The sequence below is a fragment of the Grampus griseus genome, assembly GCF_964374135.1.
Source record: "Grampus griseus genome assembly, chromosome: 14".
Classification (NCBI taxonomy): domain Eukaryota; kingdom Metazoa; phylum Chordata; class Mammalia; order Artiodactyla; family Delphinidae; genus Grampus; species Grampus griseus.
The window spans coordinates 81097208-81120795 of record NC_139008.1 but is presented as its reverse complement, the minus strand read 5'-3'; the positions used below and the strand labels follow the sequence as shown (position 1 = coordinate 81120795).

The following is a 23588-nucleotide window of genomic DNA, read 5'->3' as shown; positions in this document are numbered from 1 at the left end:
TTATTTAACTGTTGTACATTCATTTCGGATTTTGTAAATTTACTGTTCTTAAAGAAGAAACTCATGAATCATAATTGTCCGTACAATGCACAGTCCCTGGCACTAAGCAATGAAAAGAGTAGGGGTTCTGGGAGAGAATTTACGTACGCTCATGTGTATTTGCGTTTGCAGTGTTTTTATACATTGATGACTATGAAGGTTTACCCACTAGAGATGGCAAATGCATGGTTGTGGGCAGGATGGAGTCTTACGGGTAGGTTTCCTTTGTCCCACAAAGCATTACTGGTTTTTGTTGTTGGTTTCAGCTGGAATTAATTTCCAACAGTTACAAATGGGAAGATACCATAAACAGTCAAATTCTTGACTTATCTGGAAAAATCAAGAACTCTCCTACACGGAAACCATGATCTCATGTCGACAGTTGTCTGGTCTTGAGCTTTTGATATTTCACCCCAGTTTCCTCTCAGCCCTCTTCTCTCACCTTCATTTTCTCTCTGACCTCTGCTGACATTTGAAATGACTACTTCTGCTACAGTTAAAAATATTATATATATCTATAGATAGATAACCCACATAGCTGTGTCTATAGATGTCCATACATATCCAAATTGATTTTAATGTACATACACACACACTGCAATGGACTGAATATTGTGTCCCCCACTCCCAAATTCATATGCTCAAATCTTAACCCCCAAAGTGATGGCATTAGAAGGTAGGGCCTATGGGAGATGCTTAGGTCACGAGGGCAGAGCCCTCATGAATGGCATTAGCGCTCTTACAAAAGAGACTCCACAGAGATCTCTCACCCTTTCTGCCATATGAGACACAGTGAAAAGACAGCCATCCATGAACCAGGGAGCGGGTCCCACCAGAATCCGCCGGCACCTTGATCTTGGACTTCCCAACCTCCCAGTGAGGAATAAATAAATTTGTTTTTTATAACTCACTCAGTCTATGGTATTTTGTTGTAGGAGCCCACGTTGATTAAACACACAGGTAACAACTGAGGCACAAAGTGGGTAAGCAGATGAGGCGGTGTATAGTTACTGTGTTACCAGGTGGCCTTTTGGAGCTTTCCAAGGATGGCATTTAATCCAAGTACTACACTGCTGAGTACAGGAGTAAATCTTCTGCCCAAAAATACACTGACCATATTTTCAGCACAAAGATTCCAAGACTAAATTCTACAGCGGCGTACACTGGGTCATAAGCAAGAAATTCCACACGTACCATTGAATTTTTCACGCTCTGTAGCAAGCGCTCGTGCTGCTCAGCTATGGCCAAGGCAGCAGAGTGGACTTTCTGGTAGATGGCCTCCCCATCTCGCGTCTGAAAGATAAACAGCCCTTCACCAGTCTCACACATCCTGTGAAAACAAAGACAGAGAGCTTCTGAAAACCAGCTCCTACAAGTTCAATGCGCCTAAAGCCTAGAAGAGTCTGATACGAGGCTCATTTATTTTGTATGAGATTAGGATCCTTGTTCACATGTGCTAAACAGAGTTCACTAGAATCAAACTGTTCGATGAATTGGTATTAATAAGGACAGGGAACCAATCACTCGAAGCCAAAATGGTGCCCCATGTTTTTTGTCCTGTAGGTTTTGTCATAGAAGGTTAATAAGCTGTTTCTGGATTCTTAGTATAATCCCTCTACTTCCTGTATGAGTCTCAAAGAGGACACCTGTGCTACGGCCTTCCCATCACAGTCCGTGAATCAGAAACTCGTCAGAAACGGCGCCATGTAGCTCAGAGGTAAAAGAAGGATTCTGTGACTCTCAGATTCTGTCCTAACCTTCCTTACAGACAATGGCTTGAAGAGTGATCTCACTCCCAAAGGCAACTATGCTTTCCCAAATCACAGATCAAATTTTACTCTAGGTGTTCACTCCATGAGATGAACGAAACACAGCTAAGAGGTTTTTTTTTTAAATGAACATAACTTTGCTGAATTAATGTGTGGAACGTCAGAGAAGTTACTCAAGGAAAGCTAGATGGGTTTCAACATTAATGTTAAGGATTAAGAAGAGGATCATTTCTACCTCAGACTGTTAAAAAATGAATTATATTAATAATGGAAGATAGGTACACATAATTAGGCAAGAACCAAATAAATGTGTTTTAACTACTATATATACACGCACACACACATACATACATACATGTATATATATATATATGTATAGTGTGTTACATATAATTAATAAATATATTTAATTACTCTAAATATTTTTAAAGACTTGGACAAAATCCTATTATCAAGGATAATTTTTAAAAGGATATTTTTTAAAGTTCTGATTTTGATACATACGTATATCAAAGATAAACTAAGAGGTTGTTTTTGTTTTAAAGAACAATATTTAATTATTACATTATTTATAATTATTAATAATTACTTCATTATTCTAAAATACAATTCCACTCCTTCCACCTCAGAATCTCTTGCTGAAAAACTGAATACTGGCCTTAATGCCTGAGTTTTGCTCACATCTAGAGGCTCACATCTAAAGAACTTTTTAACACAGCATGGAAACCAAGCAAATTTTCAACCCAAACCTGTTAAATATTTTATCTATTCCAGTCTATGCAGTTAGTGCAATAAGAAAGGAAGACTTATCCTTATTTTCCACAGTTGGCTAAATACCACGGCCATATGGCAATTTTCAGCACATATAGCATAGCATACGTTAATTGGTCAAAACCTGCCTCGCTTGAATTTCACTAATATGGACAATGTAAGAAGAAAGAGAAAAACTAGAAGGCTCTTTCAACCAGCTAATATAAAGAACTAGCTTATGAGGTTGATCATGTGATTTTAATTATTGAGTCATCCTAATCCAAGGAAGAACTAAAAACTAAAATTCAAAGCATATTTACTCAAGTCCCATTTCTTTCCTGAAGACTTCCTAAAATACTTCAGTCCTCACTGCTATCCCCTCTTTATTTGATCCACCATACAAATTTGACTCTGCTACTCGGCACCTAATTCCGCAAGGTTTTAATTTTTTCACACCACTTTTTTTTTCCATCAAATATGGAAATATAATTTGTTAAGAGGAGGGTAACCTCAATCAATTATTAAACAGGAAGAGGTGCTCTTCTGTTTCCTCTACGGCAGAGGTCATTTTTACTTACTTAGATGCCAACCTTGGTTCCAGAAAGGATGAAGGTACCTGTTATTGGGAAACATTTGTAGGAAAATTGATTCATAGCAAACCCTGCAGCTGTGTTTCTAAAACTTGACAATCTAGTGGCTTTTAAGGTTTTTGTAACGGCAACCCGCAGTAATAAGTATAGCTTAGATTGTGACCTAGTACATCTGTTGATCTATTTATCTATCACCTAGTTATTATTTAGCTATTTATCTAACATCAATTTATAATATGTTAATATTTTCTATTATATATATATATATATATATATTTTTTTTTTTTTTTTTTGCGGTACGCAGGCCTCTCACTGCTGTGGCCTCTGCCGTTGCGAAGCACAGGCTCCGGACGTGCAGGCTCAGCGGCCATGGCTCACGGGCCCAGCCACTCCGCGGCATGTGGGATCTTCCCGGACCGGGGCACGAACCCGTGTCCCCTGCATCGGCAGGCGGGCTCTTAACCACTGCGCCACCAGGGAAGCCCCTCTATTATATTTTTTAATACCAGTGGTGAAGTGCTTACTTTACATTATGACTCACTAACTAGTGAAATCTACTCTTTGAAAATCACTCTTTTATCCAATGTCTGCTTTTGGTTAACATAACAAAGCCACAACCATCCTTTAATGACATTTGACTCTCTAAATAATTACTGTGATCAGAAACAAACTAAATCAAAACAGAGTATCAAGTATTCTTCTTGAAAGTACACAGACTTTCCCTGCCTCCACCTAAGGATCTGAAAGACACAGACATTCACACACATACACATACACACACTCACACATACACACTTACCACTTACAGAATGAACCAGGAGTCACAACCTCAAATTCCATCAGGGTTCAGACAAAGAACGTGAATGGATAAAGATGCTCAGACCCCTACAACACACAGCCACACAGAGGGAGCGTAGCTAATGGACACCAGCCACCAGTCAGCCCTGGTCACATTTAAATGGGGAAATACGAGCCCAACGTAGCCACACTTCTGATTGTCTAAGAGAAATCAGAAATTTTGATTTTTATATGAAATAACCTGAATTTTTAATGTTGGCAACTTTTTCCTTTGTTTTTTTTGTTTAAGCTGTGGGAGCCAAAATGCCTCTAAGGACCAGATCTGGCCAAGAGGCCGCCAGTTTGCGTTGAAGGCACAAACATGCACTAAAGAGCTCTAAACAGAACAGGAATTAGGCCTTTGGTTTGCCTAATTGTTGGGACTTTCATCCATACTGTTCAAAGGTATATGCCCTTCAGTGGGACAGCAGCGACCCAGAAAGCGTGGATAATGTACAAAATTGACCTCAGATGCTCTTCCATACAGTCTCTTCTAACCTCTACCCACAAGTTCTTTTATTTCATTCACGCCCCTCAACCCAACAGACTTGTTTGGTGCTGTTTCTATAAATTTATTTAGTTATTTATTTTTGGCTACGTTGGGTCTTCGTTGCTGCGTGCGGGTTTTCTCTAGTTGTGTCGAGCGGGGGCTACTCTTCGTTGCGGTGCGTGGGCTTCTCATTGCGGTGGCTTCTCTTGTTGCGGAGCACAGGCTCTAGGTGCGTGGGCTTCATAGTTGTGGCTTGCGGGCTCAGTAGTTGTGGCACACGGGCTTAGTTGTTCTGCGGCACGTTGGATCCTCCCGGAGCAGGGCTCGAACCCTTGTCCCCTGCATTGGCAGGTGGATTCCTAACCATCACGCCAGCAGGGAAGTCCCTGGTGCTGTTTCATAAGCAGCTTTACAAGCCATTTAAAATGTTATTAGAGGCCTTTGGCAAAATAATATAATGGGCCAACTTCCCAAGGCAAGTAAGAAGAAAATAGGGGAAAAAAGAAAAAAGGAAAGGAAAGGAAAGGGAGTCAAAAAAAAAGCACATCAAAGGGGTAATGGTCTTACATAACCTAATACGGCTACGTCTGCTTCACATCTCTAGAGAAAACACAACACAGAGCAAAGACGTTCTAATGGGTTCATCTATCACAGACTTGCAAATACACAGTCTTGACGTTTTTCTTTTTGGCCACACCATGCAGCTTGCAGAATCTTAGTTCCCCAACCAGGGATTTAACCCAGGCCCACGGCAGTGAAAGCACTGAGTCCTAACCACCGAACTGCTAGAGAATTCCCTTCAAGTCTTGACTTTTAATGGACCTGATTCCTTTCTTTCTCTTTACCCACTGACTTTGACCTTGGACACTTCTAGCATCCGAAGCCGTCCCAAATGCCCCAAGCCTCTTTCCTGATGGCCTTATGCTAACAGAACCAGTGGATGGAAACCCAGAGGAAGTAAAATAATGAGTTTAAGTTGGGCCTTTCCTATGTCCTTTGTGGAGATAAGGTTCAGATACAAGAACTCTGTGACCATATAGATGCACATCTAGCTTTGAATTTCTCAGTAACTACTTTGCCTAAATGATATGCCTATCACTCCAAACCATGGATTATGCAATTAGTTAAGAATCCATAAGAAAACCGTAAGAAAATCCATAAGAGCTCAGAAAGTATTGGGAAATTCATTCACTCATGCACACAGTAAGCATGTATCAAGGCAGCATGGAATAAAAGGCTTGGTAAAGGTACAGACTTGGGCCCCAGACCGCCTGTCTGGGATTGCCCCTTACCAGCTTTGTGCCTGGTACACGTTAGTTAACTTCCCTAAGCCTGCATATCCATCTGTAAAATAAATATAATGATAGTAACTGTCACCTAGATTTATTAAAAGTATCAAATATGATACTCAGAACGCACAAAGCACATCTTCAAATAATGTGCCCTTCCATTATTTCACTGGAATGTAAGCTCCACGTGGACACAGATTGTTTTCTAATTTATTCACAGCTTTTCCACCAGGGCCCAGCACAGGACTTGGCCTATATTTAGTGTCCAATAAATAACTGTAGAATAGATTAGGAAACAGCAGACAGGGCTAGGAAAGGAGTGACTGAGAACTTGACCCAGGCTTCCTTGAGCAAGTTTTATTTAAACTGAGGGGTCACTGAGCCACCGTGGGGAGGGAAGTGGTTTGGATGAGAAAGCAGGAAGAACAGTGTGACAGAAACAACTGCACACAGAATGCCTTGAGGTGGGACAAAGCTAAGAGAAAGAGGACACGTTGGAGAGAGGGCGGGGGGAGGGGTGGCCCGCATGCCGTGGCCCACAAGGGCTCTGAAACAATGCTCTTCACTGTCTCCAAGTCACCACCTGCAAGCGACAGCTTGCACTGGCACTGAACGCCCAACTTTCTAATCTTTGTTCCTTCCCTTTGACAATGACATTCCACACCAACATAGTTTATTAGAAAAATACTAATGGAATTGAAATTATGAAGACCAAAATAAATGACCTCACGGAGGACAGTATTAATAAGCAAACTTATGAAGTTAGAAAGCCAATCGACTCAGCAGTTCCTCACTTTCAAGATGTATTTTGTGCATGTGCGTGTGTACATGTGTATGTGTGTGTCTTTAGGATATTTAAACATTGCTAAAAGCAGAATGTATCTTACCCTCAACATGTATATTTAAGATAATCTTTTCTTCTCTCCATCCCTGCCATAGGGGTTATTAGATCAGTATTGATTTTTCACTTTTACAATTATATATTATAACTGAAAGAACGCGGCACTTGTCACACTAACATTAGGCAAATCATAACAGCGGCTGCAATGGATGTAAACAAAGGTAAAGGCAGAGGCTTTGTCTTTGAGGAGTTTACAATTCGTTTGGTTAGACAAGATCTACACATGCGAATGGGTTCAAAGATAATGTAATGGTAGAGTGAGCCGTTACAGGTCAGAGGAACAATCAAGAAAGGAAAGGTGGGCTTCCCTGGTGGCGCAGTGGTTAAGAGCCCGCCTGCTGATGCAGGGGACACGGGTTCGTGCCCGGGTCCAGGAAGATCCCACACGCCACGGAGCGGCTGGGCCCGTGAGCCATGGCCGCTGAGCCTGCGCGTCCGGAGCCTGTGCTCCGCAATGGGAGAGGCCACAACAGTGAGAGACCCGCGTACCGCAAAAAAACAAAAACAAAAAACTGCACCCCTCCTTTGACACTTTCTATCGAACACCTTTATTTTTCACTGTGGGACTTACACATTCTAACATCTGTTGTACTTTTTCTTAATGTTTGTCATAGTCTGTATCCCCTCTCCTCTAGAGAGTAAGTTTCATAACAACAGAACACATGTATGTTTTATTTATTGCTACACACATAGTGCTTGGAACCACACCAGCTCTCAAGGTACACTCAGGGAATGTGATGAAAGAAGGCATGATTCAGTTTTTACTAGTCCTTTACTAGAATTCTGAGGTACTGTCATATATAAAGTGGTCACATACACTAGTGGGCCATCACCTATGAAAAGATGGTCACATCACGCAAATAGCCAACAGGTATACAAAAAATGCCCCACATCACTAACCATCAGGGAAATCAAAACCACAATGAAATATCACCTCATACCTGTTAGAATGGCTACTGTAAACAAGACAAGAGATAACAAGGGATGGTGAAGACATAGAGAAAAGGAAATCCTTGTGCACTGTTGGTGAGAATGTAAACTGGTGCAGCCACTATGAAAAATGGTATGGAGGTTCTTCAAAAGATTAAAAACAGAACTGCCAAAAGATCCAGCAATTCCACTTCTGGGTATATATCCAAAGGAAATGAAATCACGATCTCAAAAGAGATATCTGCAACCCCATGTTCACTGCAGCATTACTTACAATAGCCAAGACATAGAAATAACCTTAGAGTCCACTGGTAGATGAATGGATAAAGAAAATGTAGTGTGTGTGTATATACACAGACACTGGAATACTATTAAGTCGTGAAAAAAAAAAGAAGACAATCCTGCCATTCGTGACAACATGGATGGAACCTGAGGGCACTATGCTAAGTGAAGTAAGTCAGACAAAGAAAGACAAACACTGTATGATCTCACTGACATGTGGAATCTGAAAAAAGCCAAACTCATAGAAACAGGGAGTAGAAAGGTGGTTTCCAGGGGTTGCAGGAGGAGGAAAAGGGGAGATAGATGTTGGTCTAAGGGTACAGATTTCAAGCTGTAAGATGAGTAAGTTCTGGGCATCTAATGTACGGAATGGTGACTATAATTAAAAATACTGTATTGTATACCTGAAAGTTACAAAGAGAGTAGATCTTAAATGTTTCTCACCACAAAAAAAGGTAATTACGTGAGGTGATGAAGGTGTTAACTAACCTTACTGTGGTGATCATTTTGCAATACATACATGTATCAAACCATCACCTTGTACACCTTAAACTTAAAGGATGTTCTGTATCATTTATACCTCAATAAAGCTGGAAAAATAAATAAATTAAATAAAAATATGCCTTAAATTTGTTTTTAAAGATGGCCACAAGACGGGAGGCATTGGTGAGTGTCTAATTTCTTTTTCCGAAGGTCACAGGAAAGTCATCCTTTCCTTTAAGGATTTCATATGCTAGAACCAACCACAGAAGCTCAAAAGTAAGAGGGGACCTAGCTAAGCTTCTTAGGATGGCCTTGTCTTGTCTGTGTTCACACCCACACACCCAGCACAGTGTCTGGCAGAGAACAGACGGGCAATAATGAAAGATCTTTAAAGATGATGATTAAAGAGGTTACTCTGTAGAGTGGAAAGGGGACTCTCCCTTCTGATTTCACACACGCCTCCACTCAAGCAATATTTATAATACAATTATAAATGAAAATTTATAAATAAAAAATCTAAAATTATTTTTTAGATCGATGCTAATGAAGAATGAATGGCCACATAAATGGCACAACTGTAGTTTGTTTTCTTTCAAAAGAAGAGAATTTCACTTCCTCTGAGCTAGGCTGTGTGGGATCTAACGCATTTGTATTTAAATTTCTCTATTCAACATAGTAGGAAGCGCCAAGTACATTTTATTTGTTAATTTGCTTTCAATCCTTTAGTAAGAATGAATATATGCTCTACAAAATATTTAAAAGTGAGGGATTACTAAGTAGCTTAGAATCAAGAAGACAACTAGAGAATATCCAAAGGTTTATATGAGAATAATGGTCCTTTTACAGGTACACTCATCTACAGTTTTCTTCTCCAATGAAAAGTTATTTCACCAGTTAAACTTGTTTTTAGAGTGATATACACAAGACACAGATGATTTCTTTTCCAAGACTGTTCAGATGTCTTTACATCCAGAAAAAGCCTTTTTCACCAATTTGTGCACTCCATTTAAGGAAAAGAATTTGTATATGCAATGTCAATTTTCACATATTCTTGGCAAACCTAAAAGTTTCTCTTAAAACGATGTCAAAAGCACGAGAGGGACATTCTCTGGCTGGTAAAGAGAGGCACCCATGTGTGGTAATTATTCACCACTTTCTGCCAAATGTCACCTGAGCTGCCCTCAGCCCTGCAGGTGCTAAACCGAGGGTAGTCATTTAAATCGGTCAGGAGGTAGGACAGAGCCTGACACTGAAGCAAGCGGGGAACTGGGCAGCCAGCTGTGAAATTCACAGGGAAGCTTACTGGACACCTGCCACCATGCTTTAAACAGTAACGTTTCAAGAATAGTTCCATGGGGGATGTTGCCGCAGTTAAAACTTCATGTCAACTGGACCTTCCCATGAAAAAATCACAGACCCTGCCAATCTGATGAGCTTCACTGAAGCCTCAAGGCATTCCAAGTGGAAAGAAAGAAACAAACAAAAAACTAGGAAAAACTCAAATAAAATAAGCAATGTGTACTCTTCCCCCATCCCTCCCCCCAGATAAGCTAATTGTTCTTTATCTCCAGGGGCAATAAGTGGCAATTAATTGTGCAACTGCACTTTATTAAAAAGATTATATTTCAACTGTGGAATTCTTCAAGGAAAAAACAGGTACGGTCAGAATTGCCTATATTGGGGAAGAGAGGGAGAAACAGCATCTAGAAGACTCTAATGACCTTTGATCATGATACTGCCGCCCAGGAGAGATGAACAATTCTGACTGCACTCCGAACTAAAAGAACAAATAGGAGGTTCCAGAATTAAAGTAAACTAAGATAATTTATACATGAGTGCTGGTTATGCAGTACGCCTTCTCTTCCTTAGCTCTGGAGAGCTCACTCAGAACTAGGCTAACCTAGTAGAGTGGCGATACTTAGCCTTCTTAGAAATCTATAGGGTTTGGAAGTACGAGCTGAGTGTGTTCCTGAATCCACCATTTACTTACTGGTCTCATGCCTTTGGATCAGTCGCACAGACGCCCAAGTTTCCCCTTAGGATGAGCATAATAACATCCCCTGGTTTATATGACGAGCAAATGGCTTAAATGAGACAGTGCATGTGAAATGCTTAGTACAGCAACTTTTGTATAGTAAGGGCTCAATAAGTATCAGTATTTACTTTCAATGGTTGATATGCTTGTTAGAGCAGAGTTTTTCACCTGGATAACTGGACCTGATAATTCTTTGTTGTGGGGCTTGTTTGTGCAGCACACGTTGTGACAACTAAAAATGTCTCCAGACTTTGCCAAACGTCCCTTAGGTGCAAAATCACCCCTGGTTGAGGACCACTGTTCTGCACCTCAGCACCGTTATGAGTGACATTATTAATTACAGTCAAATAGCTGCTTCACCCTATTTGCTTTGAGAAATTATTAAATACCGTACTGGACACATTTTGTTAGTTTTTTTTTAAACCTCACATCCCTTCTGATGGTGTCAGTAACCGCTTCCTGCTTTGGGAGAACCACGCCCATTCTATCTGTACCCTGTGTGCTTTCCATAAAGTCCTCAGTGCAGTTCCTGACACATAGTGAATGGAATGGTCAGTGTATGGTAAGAATCTATCTCTCTTCTATTGGCTGACGGTGTGAGAAGACCTCAAAGCTCCTGGAAGCCCCATGTGGAGCAGAGTGAAGCCACCTAGAAGAAACAAGACTATGATATAAAACCTAGGGTCCTCATTTGGACCCTGAATCAACCCAACCCTGAAGCCACCTCTGCTCCCTGGACTTTGGGTTCTGAAGGCCGACAAATTTCTTGTCTGCTTGTGTCAGTTTGTGTTGACACAACTGCCTACTACCTGCCAGGCATTATGCCAGGTGTTTGTATATGTACCTTTATTTAGTCTTCATGGCCATCTTGTGAGAGACATAAATTATACCCATTTTACAGGTGGCCAATGGAAGCTCAGAGAGTTAAGTCATTCACTCAAGGTCCCACAGCCAGTATGTGATTGACTATAATTTCATTTCGTTTCCTCCACCTCCCAGCCCAGCTTATTACGCGTGCCCCATTGTCAATCCTGATGCGGTGAAATGGGCCATTCAGCAGGAATAACACTTAGCTCCAAGTCTAACAGAGGCTTTGCCTAGACAGAGCAGAACTTTGCCCAAGGTCTTAGGAAGATTCTCTGCATTCTAGAGGGGAAATGTTGTGACGTTTTTGCAGACGCATGCTGGATATGTGAAAACGATCTGCCTAGAGAGACTTAACTCCTGTTCATCTATCAACGTGAGACAGGGAGAAAATTATCTTAGTTAATATGACACTGCCTTATTTTGAACACATCCAAAAATAGCCAAGGGAAAGAATTATCTTCACTAATAAAGTGAGGCAGATGTGAAACCTTTACACTTGGGGGAACATGAATGATCTTATATCCTGAGCATCTTGATGGTAACTATAAAAATTCATCTTTGAGTTTCAGGCAAAATATAAAATAGTATGATTACCTTGCATTTAACACTGTCTGGATCCTGCAAACCCAGTCCTGTTCCAAAAGTTATTATGATAAAACCTCAAAGAGACTATTAAGAGAAGCCCAGCACCTTCTGGGTCATCTATATGCATTGCTGCTTTTACCTAAGACCACCCCAGAAGGAAGTTATTACTTAGATAAACTTACAAGGGAAGTTAAACACTTTGTAAGTGGCCAACAGCTAAGAAAGAATAGCGATCAGGACCTAGGGTCTCTCTGACTCCCAAATCAGTGCTCCTTACACTAGGAACCACACTGTTTGGGAAATGAGCGAGGTCCTAAGAATACATTCCCGATACTTGTCCTTCCGATTGTTCGTTCAGTCTCAGGTTTGCGCCGGCCCCATAAAGCATGACCACTGAACAAGATGCTGCTCGAAATCAATAAATATTCTAAGTCCCTACCATATCTGAGGCACAACACTGTGTGGCACGGGTTGTAGGTACTACAATCATCTAACCACTGGAGTTCGTGGACAAAATACCCAAAAGTCAGACCATAAAGAGACCAAAGTCATGAACCAAAAAGCTCCTTCATTTCCCGAGTCAGCACTTTACGGCTTTTGGTCAAAGAGGAATATTTCTGAACTTCATGTCCCCAGTACAGCCTCACTTTTCTTCCACCATTTCTTTCACTTGAGGTCCTTCAATATCTCCCCACATCCACATCTGCTACCTCTATCCTATTATTTACAAAATATGAACACGATTCTACACAAACACCTACTTAAAAATCTATATGGTTTGCTATCACACTTGGGGGAAATATCAAAGTCTTTAAAATAATCTCCTAGATCCTTAGCAGTTCTACTAAATGTCAATATGAAGAGTTAAACTTTTGCAAGCTATGAGCAGTATCAAAACCTGGAAGATCGAGATAATTTTTAAACAGTTTCAAGGAGGGCTTCCCTGGTGGCGCAGTGGTTGGGTGTCCGCCTGCCAATGCAAGGGACACGGGTTCGTGCCCCAGTCCGGGAAGATTCCACATGCCGCGGAGCGGCTGGGCCCGTGAGCCATGGCCGCTGAGCCTGCACGTCCGGAGCCTGTGCTCCGCAACGGGAGAGGCCACAACAGTGAGAGGCCCGCGTACAGCAAAAAAAAAAAAAAAAAAAGTTTCAAATAGTCATGAGATACTACAAAGGTTTACTAAATTTTTAGCCTTTGGAAGTGACAATAAAAAGCCATACATACCCATTTCCTATTATTATTTCCTATAAATAGAGTGAATCAAAGAAAAGCTGAAAAATATGAAAGCTGGAATAAATGCTGCCCCAAATGGGCCCCAAACATCTTGACCAACGGAGAATTCTTCTGCACATCAATATGAAATACGAGGTGTACAGTCAATACAAAAGCCTATTTTCTATGATGAAACATCTTTCATAACCAGATTTCACTGGTTACAGTTAATACATAAATAATTTCTGAGGGAATTCCCTGGCGGTCCATTGGTTAGGACTCCGCACTTTCACAGCCGAGGGCATGGGTTCAATCCCTGGTCAGGGAACTAAGATCCCACAAGCCACGCGGCGCGGCCAATAATAATAATAATTATTATTTCTGAGACCGAAGCAGGGAAATATACCCACCTTCCCAAACAAATTCTTAATTTTCTATCAAGATTTTCCTATAAGGATAATAAATAAGTAGTTCTGACATAAGAAGGATGCTGCACTAAAAATTAAAGTTTTATTTGCTCACTTGAGAAACTTTGTGTCTCTGGGAGATTCACCAATGCGTTTATACCACTTCCATTTCCAGGTACTTAAAATTTAAATAGACCAAAGAAGAGCTGTGTGGAAAAGAAGAATTTAAACACTTTCTAGGATAGCTGTAAGAGCATCAAATTGATCATATTTCTGAAAAGTGAATTTTAAATAATTGGGCTTTGTTTATAATAGAGTGAACAGATGAATGTGAGTGGAGCATTATATGACGTGAACCTGGGGAAAAAAATGTAGAAAAACAGTCATGAAACTCACCTCCCTGCCTCAAAAGTGAACCAAGCAGCATCTCGTCCATACCGCCGCAGGGCGCTTAGCGGCCAAGAGATGAGTTTGACTCTGGGATTCTGGACGTCCCAAAGACAGATGTGCTCATATGTAATCTGCAAGGCACATTCGCCATGTACATCTAAGTTAGGAGATGGCATCAAATACACATTGAATCTCTCTGGGAGAAAAACAAAAGGTTAGTCTAAAATCCCCAGGAATAAAACATCAAAGACATTGTAGGAACAAAGAGGCATTTCAAAGTAATTCAAGCTCTTATTCTAGGTTTTGGTTGAATATTCAGGAAGATAAACCTTTCTCATAAATTAACAGTTCCAGTAAATGATTTTTTTAAATGAAGACCATATTAAATAACATAATAATGATACAGTCTGGTTGTCAACATACATGCAACACTATTTACATGAGCAAAGATCTTTTTAGAATTTTTAAATTTGCATAATAAAAATTTGTATGCCAGTAAAAGACAAAAGCAATGAAACCATTAAAAACAATTTTTTTCTTGCCAAGTACATGTTAATTACACCCACACTTTTGTGTTCACAAAAGATGCAGGTGCAAAATAATTGCTGCATGGTTTAATGATATTAAAATTATATTGATCAATTTATAATTTTCATAACTAAAGGAACACAACTCTACCCCAAATTATTTAAATAAACTAATACTAACTAACACTATGCACTTAACTGACCAACAGTTTGGAAAAATTCCAGTGGATCTATTTGAACTAGTTTTAACAAGAGCTCTCTTTAGTCAAATACCGGAAAGAAATATTCATTTGCTTATTTGGATGACTGTTAACATTTAACCAAGATTACTCTGCATAAACTACTTGGCTTATTATTGCAACTGAATTTTCATCCCCTCAGATACCGTCATGGTATTTTTATTACATTTCTAGAAAATTCATTAATTTAGGAAGCTATAGAGTCAAAATTTTAAGTGAAATATAAACAAAAATATTATTACTACAGCAAACACACTTTTATCTATCCATTGTTATGGTAGATTGCCTACATCTGAGAAAATAGTGTGGCACTAATAATATCACTGGTATTCTAAATTAATTGTTTTATAATAAGGAAGTCATTAGAATTTCCATAGACTTCAGTTTAGTAAATAGGAGTGTCAAGATTGTCTTCATAAATGTATTCAAGCATCTATTCTTCAAGTTTTCTAAGTTACTCCAAACTCCCAGTAACCAAATATTTACTGCTTTCTAATAACTATTATTTTAAAAGTATATTCTAGTGGAGCAAATTTCTCCCTGGAGAGTGCTGAAACAAGTAAGAAAGACTGTCATCATCAAGCAAGAAGTAAGAGAGACCATTACCAATTTCTTTGCTTGGAAGTTCTTCCATATAAACTACCTCATCCAAGAAAAACAGCAAAAGTGGTAAGAGTGACCACTTTAGTTACAATTACTTGAAGTCATACAATTAACCTTGTAAAGTGCCTTAAAAGACAGAGCTGAGTTCAATTATAATCCCTAGTAGTTATATACAAGAGGTGTTCTTATTCCTATTTGACAGAAGAGGAAACTGCGGCACAGAAAATTGGTACCAGAAAGGTAACTCCTAGGCACAGGCAATTCTTGAATTCAGTTTGGAGCACTATCTGAATATAGCTTTGCAAATATAAAACGTGAAAAATAAGTGCTGATCTGAGCCCTCTAAAACATAATCAAAACCTGTCATGCTTTCCTCTTTATGTTTGGCTTCATGTGCATTTGTCGGTGAGGCACTACAGGTGCCGTGCAGCCCAAGAGCATCCTGAGTTAGTGAACTGTGGAGGGAGGAGCTTGGGGCTTGGTTGTATGACCCTGATAAAGGACTTAATTAAGCTCTCTGCCGCTCAATTTCCCAGTCTGCAAAGAGGCTCCTCTGAATTAGCTAGCACTTCTAAGACTTTGTCAATAACACTTCCCTGGGGATGGATTCTGGCAGATACGAGGCTTCCAAGATAGGCGCCGACTGTAAATGTGTCATGAAGACATAGTTCCAACTGGAGAAAGGGCATTTTTTACTAACAACTGGAGTGTGAATCCACAGAAAGGGTCAGCACAATTCCACCTCTGCCATGTTCGTAATCAAGCCAGGTGACCCACAGCCTCTTTGGTTGTGATATATCCTCATAGATCAAGTCAATAGGCTAAGAGTAGAACTATGGGATCCCATCTATCCCATCACAAGGCCCAGTTATTTGGAGCCAAAGAAATGATTCCTCGCCTCCAAGCTCATACTGCAAACCAACATTGATTCTGTTGAAGTGTTCATGAATATTTCAGTCATTATTATTTATAATGACATATTCCCAGGTTGAGCGTTGAGCTTAAAGAGTTGGGTCAATTGTTAGAGCTAAAAAAGTATATCACAGATTTAGGTGGGTTTAAACTTGATGAAACATTCATGAGGTCTGGATTCTATTAAAAACACTGGAAAGTGTTCAATAAAAATTTTAAGTGAAAAAAAGCAAGACAAGAACCCATTGCATTGTAAAAGCTGTACACTATAAATATAGGCTCAAGAGTATAGTCTGGAATCAAAAGTAGTTATTGGAATTGGAGCAAGACCTTTAGCTCTTTTAAGCTTCAATTTCCTCATCTGTAAAATGGAGAAGTAATAGTACTTATATCATAGGGCTGCCAGGAAAATTAAACGGTCTAATGCATCTTCTGCACAAAACTGACACACACACAGCAGGTTCCGCATAACTTCTATCTGATATTATTAATGTAGATACATTCCCATTATACGTTGAAAACATGTTAAGAAAAGAAACACACTGAAATGTCTGCTCAGGTTTTAGGTGAAATAAAAGGTTATTTTTACTTCTTTCTTTATACATTTTTATACCTTCAAAATTTTTACATCATGAAGATGTCTCACGTTTCATTACATGGGGACAAAAACAGTTTTAGAAAAGAGCAAAGGAGAGAATTCTCTTTACATACCACTCTGTTCTCTCTCAACCCCCGTAGCCAGTAAGTCAGGCTCTCCAAGGCTGATGTCATTGATTCGCGTCCCTACACACTCCATCTGGAGAACTTTGCACCATTCATCAGCCTCAAGATCTGCGGAAATGTCCAGAGATTAACGTGTATGCCCAGCACCCGCTGAAAAACAAAAAGCCAAAGCCCTCCCTGCCTCCGACAAACCTGATTCACAGGCAAAGGTCTTGGACGTATCGTCATTGAAATAAATCACTATGGCATGCTTCTTGGTGCTTTTTGGCAACCGAGCTACGTTCTTCACGTTGTTGAGTTCTGTAACCTGAAAAATGAACGATGGTGAGTATGAGGATGCTCCGGAAAGAAAGCTTCCCATCAACACCGTCAAACTGAGTGGAGGCACAGAAGGCAGAAGGCGTGTCCCAGGCGAACACAGCCTGACAGAAGAGTGTGTATTCAAAAGCGATGAATTATTTCAGTGTCATCCTCAGTGCCTAGCAAGGAAGGTTAACAGACTACCTCCCCTTTTTAGATTTTTTTCTTTTGAAGCCTATTAAGAGGCACAGGCTGAAAGCTTTGTAGACGTAGACACCTGTTTTATGTTTTTAGTTTTTTATCCGCCCCTGTCAAAGACTCTGCCTTCTCCATTGTCATCATGTTTATCTCCATCAATGTGGACAGACTTTCAAATACCCCGTCTCTTCAGAGTACTCCCAACGCAAGCATCTTAAACACACTGACCCCGAGGAAGAGAAGGCAATGGTGGTCTGGTTCATAACTAGATGATCTCACCCTTTGATAATCAGAGATAGGGTCTTAGGATTCTCAAAGATGCCCCTCTACTCAGGGTTGAAGTCATATATTCCAACACAGAGAGCTGGTAGGTGAGGTGTTACTCCAGTCTCTCTGACTTACTCCCAGCTTCTCCATGGTTATGGGGCCACTGTCTTAGGGTCTGAAAATACTGCATGGTAATCACCTTCTTCCTAACAGTAGGGGAAAGCTTTCCCCACTAGCCATTCTCCTCACCTCCCTCTCTCCCTCTAACTCTTTTATGAACCGTTTCCCTCCCACAAGGGGTATTGGCTCATTGTGTTTCCAAAATGCCATCTCTCATTCAGTTACATCCAGATCCCCTGCTGTACTCCAGGGCTGTGATCATTGAGTCCTGCAGGAGAGAAGGTTTAGGTGGCTTGGGGCAGAGTATTTACAAGATAAATAACCCTCTCACACTAACTTAGTCTATCTCTTCTGTGTTTTACAAAAGAATGTGTCTCCCATCAGTCTTTGCCATCAGTAATGTCATGCCATGTCTCCCATCTATTACTCTAAATTCAATAAATGCTTGGCTCAGGAAGTAGGCGAGGAGAGAAGCAAATACTGTCCATGCACATCCTAACCTGATGATTTCACTTCCCTGCTTCTTAAACTCCACTGGCTCTCTTTATAGGATAGTGCAAATTTCTCAGCATGAAATATCACAACAGTTGCTACGGACCAAATGTTTGTGGCCCTCCCAAATTCATATGTTGAAAGCCTACCTCTAAGGGGATGGTATTAAGAGGTGGAGCCTTTGGGGTGATTAGGTCATGAGGGTGGAGCCCTTGTGAATGGGATTAGTGCTCTTAGAAAAGAGGCCCCAGAGAGCTCCCTTGTCCCTTCTGCCATGTGAGGACACAGCAAGAAGTCGCCTTCCAGAAACCAGAAAGTGAGTTCTCACCAGACACTGCATCTCCCTGTGACTTGACCTTGGACTTCCCAGACTCCAGAACCGTGAGAAATACGTGTCTGTTGTTTATCAGCTACCCAATGTATAGTATTTTTGTTGTAGTAACCCAAACAGATAACACTGTTTCCCAAAAGCTGCAAACTCTTTAGTGGCTAAACACTACCTATCTCATTCCCCAACTGCACCAAGTCTCTCAGCATTTACCAGATGCAACTGTTTATTTTTTGCTTATTTCTGTGCTAATACCACAATATAAGCCACTATCATCTTGCCATAACTGCTTACTGGTCTCTCCACTTCTATCCTAACCCCATTCATTCACTGTAAACACAGCATCCAGATGATCTTTTCTTTCCTTTTTTTTTTTTTTTTTAATGTTTTCTTTTGAAAACCCTAGTCAGCTTTGGGAAGGAAGTAGCTTTGGCGGAAGCAAAGATATTTTGGTGAAAAAGGAAAAAGGAGCCTTAACGTGAACAGAGGCGCTTGGACAAGTGAGGGTCAGGGGGCACAGATGAGTTTTTTAAAATGCAGTTCTGACTCCAGCGTTTCTAGGCATAAAACAGAACATTTCAATGACTTCCCTTTTGCACTTGCAACAAAAGCCCAGATCCTTAGAATGATTATGAAAGCCCCCTGTGGTCCTCCTTATAGCTCTCACCAGGCTCCTCTCTGACACCTTCCCGAGCAACCTATGTCCCAGCCACACTGGCCTTTATTCAGTTCCCAGGAGGCACCATGATTCTCCCGGCACAGAGCCTTCCCCATGGTCTCCTTACTTCACTCCCACTGGCCCTGCTGGTCTTAGTTTAAATCTCATTTACCTGCAGAGCCCCACTGCACAACCCCCCAGCCCCCGTCAAATCAACGTCTCAAGGCTCTACGATCCAATGACATCTTTGCCCTCACAGACCTCGGATGGCTACACGGGTTATGGTTTAGCGCCTGTCTTAGAATAAAAGTTCCATAGGGCAGAAACGGTATATTTTTTGCTCACCACTTTGCCCCCTGAATCTAACCCAGAGCCTGTCACATAGCGAGAATTCAATGAATGTAGGTGGACTTGAACAAAAGACCAAACTCACCCACAAATTCACGTGTATGATGCTTCTCCAGGGTGAGTGCCTCTCTCTCCTGTCTCTTTTCTCCAGGGGAATTTCACTTTTCCTTCAAGGTTCACGTCCTCTGGGAAAGTTGCCCTGACCTCAGTGTGAATTCATTGTTCCCTCTCTCTGTTCCCATGTCTGCTGCATGAAGCTCTATTCTATTATCTGTTGTTGTAATTAATCCATTTAGCTCTCCAGCTCCCAGCTAGACATGAGTCACCTACTTACTGATGAGCTGAATCAATGAAAAACAATCATTTGAGAGTCAACATTTATTGAGCCTACACCCTACATTTATACACAGTCTGCTTAATATTTTTATATAGAACATCTTATTTGATCTTCATAAAAATCCTATGACTGATATTATTATCAGTATTTTCCAGATGAAGAGACTGGGGATGAGAAAGGTTAAACTCATCTGCCCAAGTCCACAGCTAAAAGATGGCACAAACGAGTTGCGAATGAGGCAAACTGACCCCAAAGCTTCCGCTCTTCACCGTCCACAACACTAATAATGACTAACCCTGCAAAAGTTCAGCAGAGAGAATCTTTAACTCCGAAAGTCATCTCCTATTGGAGGACCTCTTTCTTTTCATGGGGGTAGGTTTTATTCTAACCCTCTACTGAGATATTATATAAGATTAGTCCACCCTAGCCTCAAACTCAGCAATGACCTTGAAATATGTCATTTCATTAAACATCCACCAAGGGCAAAGAGGAAGGAATAAGTCACCTGAAAGGGTCAGGAAGTGCAGGGAGAGCTGCATGAGTCCAAACACAATCATCCATTCTGGAAACTGGTTTAGATAATAAGAAACCCCACACCCCTCTCAGGGTGAACGTTTAAGGAGCAAAGGAGCGGGTAGGGTTATGTTTTATGTGTGGAAGGACCATCAGGTTCTGAAGCAACAGTTTCTGTCCCCACCTCAGAACTACATCTCAGTGAGCACGTGTACACACACACACACACACACACACACACACACACACACACACAAACGTATGCTCGCGTGCACACCTTACTTCCAAAAGAATTGCAATCTGCTTGAATTCATAATAGAATCTTCCTCAAAACACATGCTACAGTGACAATTATGCGAATTAACATTTTCAGATATATTTATAAGTCACACAGAAACTTCTATGAGACATTTATTTCCACCACCACTTCATTTTGTAAATGAGAAAAACGAGGCAGGACGTATTTTTTTTAATATTCCTTTCCCAAAGAAATAATTGGCCCCTAAATAATTACTTTTGAAGTAAAGAGAGATTCTGATAAGGTCTCAGATTATCATTTAATATGAGCAGTATCTTAAACGGGGGCGACAACAGTGAAACTGACCATCAAAAATGACTCTATGGGATCCTCAGCCCTGTCTCAAAGAGGATGAGCTTTCGGGACCACTCGCGTGTAATGACTTCAGTTCAACTTCAGTATGCATTTATTGTCTTTTCCTTATGCCTCAGATCACCCAGAAGTTCTTTCTTGCCAAGTTCAAAACTTTTAAGGAAAACGCTCTCCTGGGTTTTATAGATTACATTTACAGTTTTCTAGATTTTATTTTTCTTCCACAGTGCAGGAGAATAGACACACCCTAAACTTTACATGAATTATGCTCTTTGTGTAGAGATTCACAGAAAAAATGTAAAAATTTCTTCAAGGTGTAACAGCATCAAGGAGGGAACCACTTAAGCATGATTGCAGGAGAACAACATTCCCTCTTCAAGAATCTTCCCTGCATCCATTCGTTCATCAAAATGTTTAATTCATTGTTTATTTACTATTCATTTACTCATTCATTCATTTATTTATTTGTAAAATTTACTCTGTGTCAAGTACTGTTCTATTCACTAGGGATAAGATACGGAAGTTTTGTGCGTTGTTAGTGGTAATGCAAAATGATGCAGCTGCTGTGGAAAACAGTATGGAGGTTCCTCAAAAAAGTAAAAACAAAACTACCGTGTGGTCCAGCAATCCCACTTTTGGGTATATACTCAAAGGAAATTCAAAGGACCTCAAAGGGATATTTACACTTCTGTGTTTACTGAAGTATTATCTACAATAGCCAAGATATGGAAACAACCTAAATGTCCATTGATAGATGAATAAAGAAAATGTGGTATATACCTAGAACGGGATATTATTCAGCCTTAGTAATATTATTTTCTTTCCCTTGTACTTCTTTTTAACTGTTAATTCCTGTTCATGGCAAACAATACCCGTTTCTATTGATGGTAGTAAGAAAATGTTCTTTTACAGTGAATTTATTTAAACAAAGAAGTGATATGATTTCAAGCAAATTAATTAAGTACATAAGAGTAGAGGTGATACTGTGACCACAAACAGTTACGAATGACAAATGACTAAAAATTAGGAAAAACACCATCAATCTAACACTCCTAATCTAATACAACTATTATGAAACTGACTTTCATTTCATTTTCTACTGAGTCAACAGTCCAGGTGACAACCAATTGACCTAAAGGTCATAGAGTCACCCAGAACCATTCTCATGTGCTTCGCAGAGGCATGACAGTAAATTTCAATAGAAACTTGGTAAAGATTTGGTGCCCACTTGGTATCCCAAAGGTCACCCATCTGAATAGGACCATTTGTTTTCTTTTTGCCTTTTTTGTCCATTTCATGATTGCATGTCCTAAATGAGAGACAACAAAGCATTTCAAGCCTCATGACCAAAATCTGAAATATGTCTGAGAATTATGATTTAAAGATCAAAAGAACAGTTCCCAAGAGAGGTCTAAATGAGATCCAGTTACAAATTTTCATTACTAACAGAGGGTTTTGATAGTAAGCAGAAAACAAAAAGAAGTCAAATTGTGTGATTAAAAATGGTATATACATAGAGTTTAAATATTTTGACCTATGCTTTTATATCATCTTCATGCTAAGGGAACAGCTGACCAAGTTAGACAATCAAAACAACTTCTGTTTATTTTCTGGGCTGCTACCTGTCTGGTTACTCTTTCAAATTATTCTGTGGCCTCTCAATCTCTAACCTTCCTTTTCTTTTTCCAGGATATATTTAAGCATCCTGACTCCAGAGATTTTTCTCTTGAAATGGAGCTAAAATCTGCCAAAGAAGACCAGAGACATCCATATGGGTTACTGAAAATGTCAATATTAGGACCTTTGAAATGCTTGATTTTCTCTTGAAATTGGGTGTTTACTTTCAAAAGCCCAGGCTAGCTCTAGGCTTAATCTGACTTAATACATCCTGGGCCCAATTCAATCCTTGGACTGATTCAAAATTCATGGAAGGGGCTTCCCTGGTGGCGCAGTGGTTGAGAGTCCGCCTGCCGATGCAGGGGACGTGGGTTCGTGCCCCGGTCCGGGAAGATGCCACATGCCGCGGAGCGGCCGGGCCCGTGAGCCATGGCCGCTGAGCCTGCGCGTCCGGAGCCTGCGCTCCGCAACAGGAGAGGCCACAGCAGTGAGAGGCCCGCGTACCGCAAAAAAAAAAAAAAAATTCATGGAAGACAGTGGCTCCTTGAAAATTCTGCTGGTAAGAGATAATGAACACTAAACAGGAGCTTCCCTGATACATAAAATATGTTTATGAGCACAGAGGATGGAAAGATTAAGATTAAGGTAAGACTTGGCAAAAATGATTCTCTCTTTAGAATCTGGAAGTATTTCCAATCAGACCAAAGGCAAATTCTGTACCTCACAGCAACCTTCACTGTCTAGATTGAATTATTTGTTCAAAATCGTCCCTCGCCTCCTGGCCCTCGTGACTCTTTACTGAGTTTGGACTTGGTCACGCAACTTGCTTTGGCCAACAGAATGTGAGCTGATGTGCTCAAGAAGATGCTTTAACTGTGTGTGTAAGTCAGTTCCACTCTCCTTGAGCTTCAGCCCTCCACTACAATAACAATATCCCCC

General features: G+C 40.4%; 1 protein-coding gene across 1 annotated transcript in view; it reads right to left on the bottom strand.

Annotated features, from left to right (window-relative positions):
* Positions 1–23588, bottom strand: part of DOK5 (docking protein 5) — a 141182-nt gene that overhangs the window by 25888 nt on the left and 91706 nt on the right. Inside the window, exons 3-6 of the mRNA XM_082670472.1 lie at positions 17054–17168; positions 16850–16969; positions 13864–14053; positions 1234–1369 (exon numbers count right to left, since the gene is read on the bottom strand). Of these exons, the coding sequence (XP_082526598.1) occupies positions 1234–1369; positions 13864–14053; positions 16850–16969; positions 17054–17168 (561 nt within the window). The remainder of the gene's footprint in view (positions 1–1233; positions 1370–13863; positions 14054–16849; positions 16970–17053; positions 17169–23588) is intronic.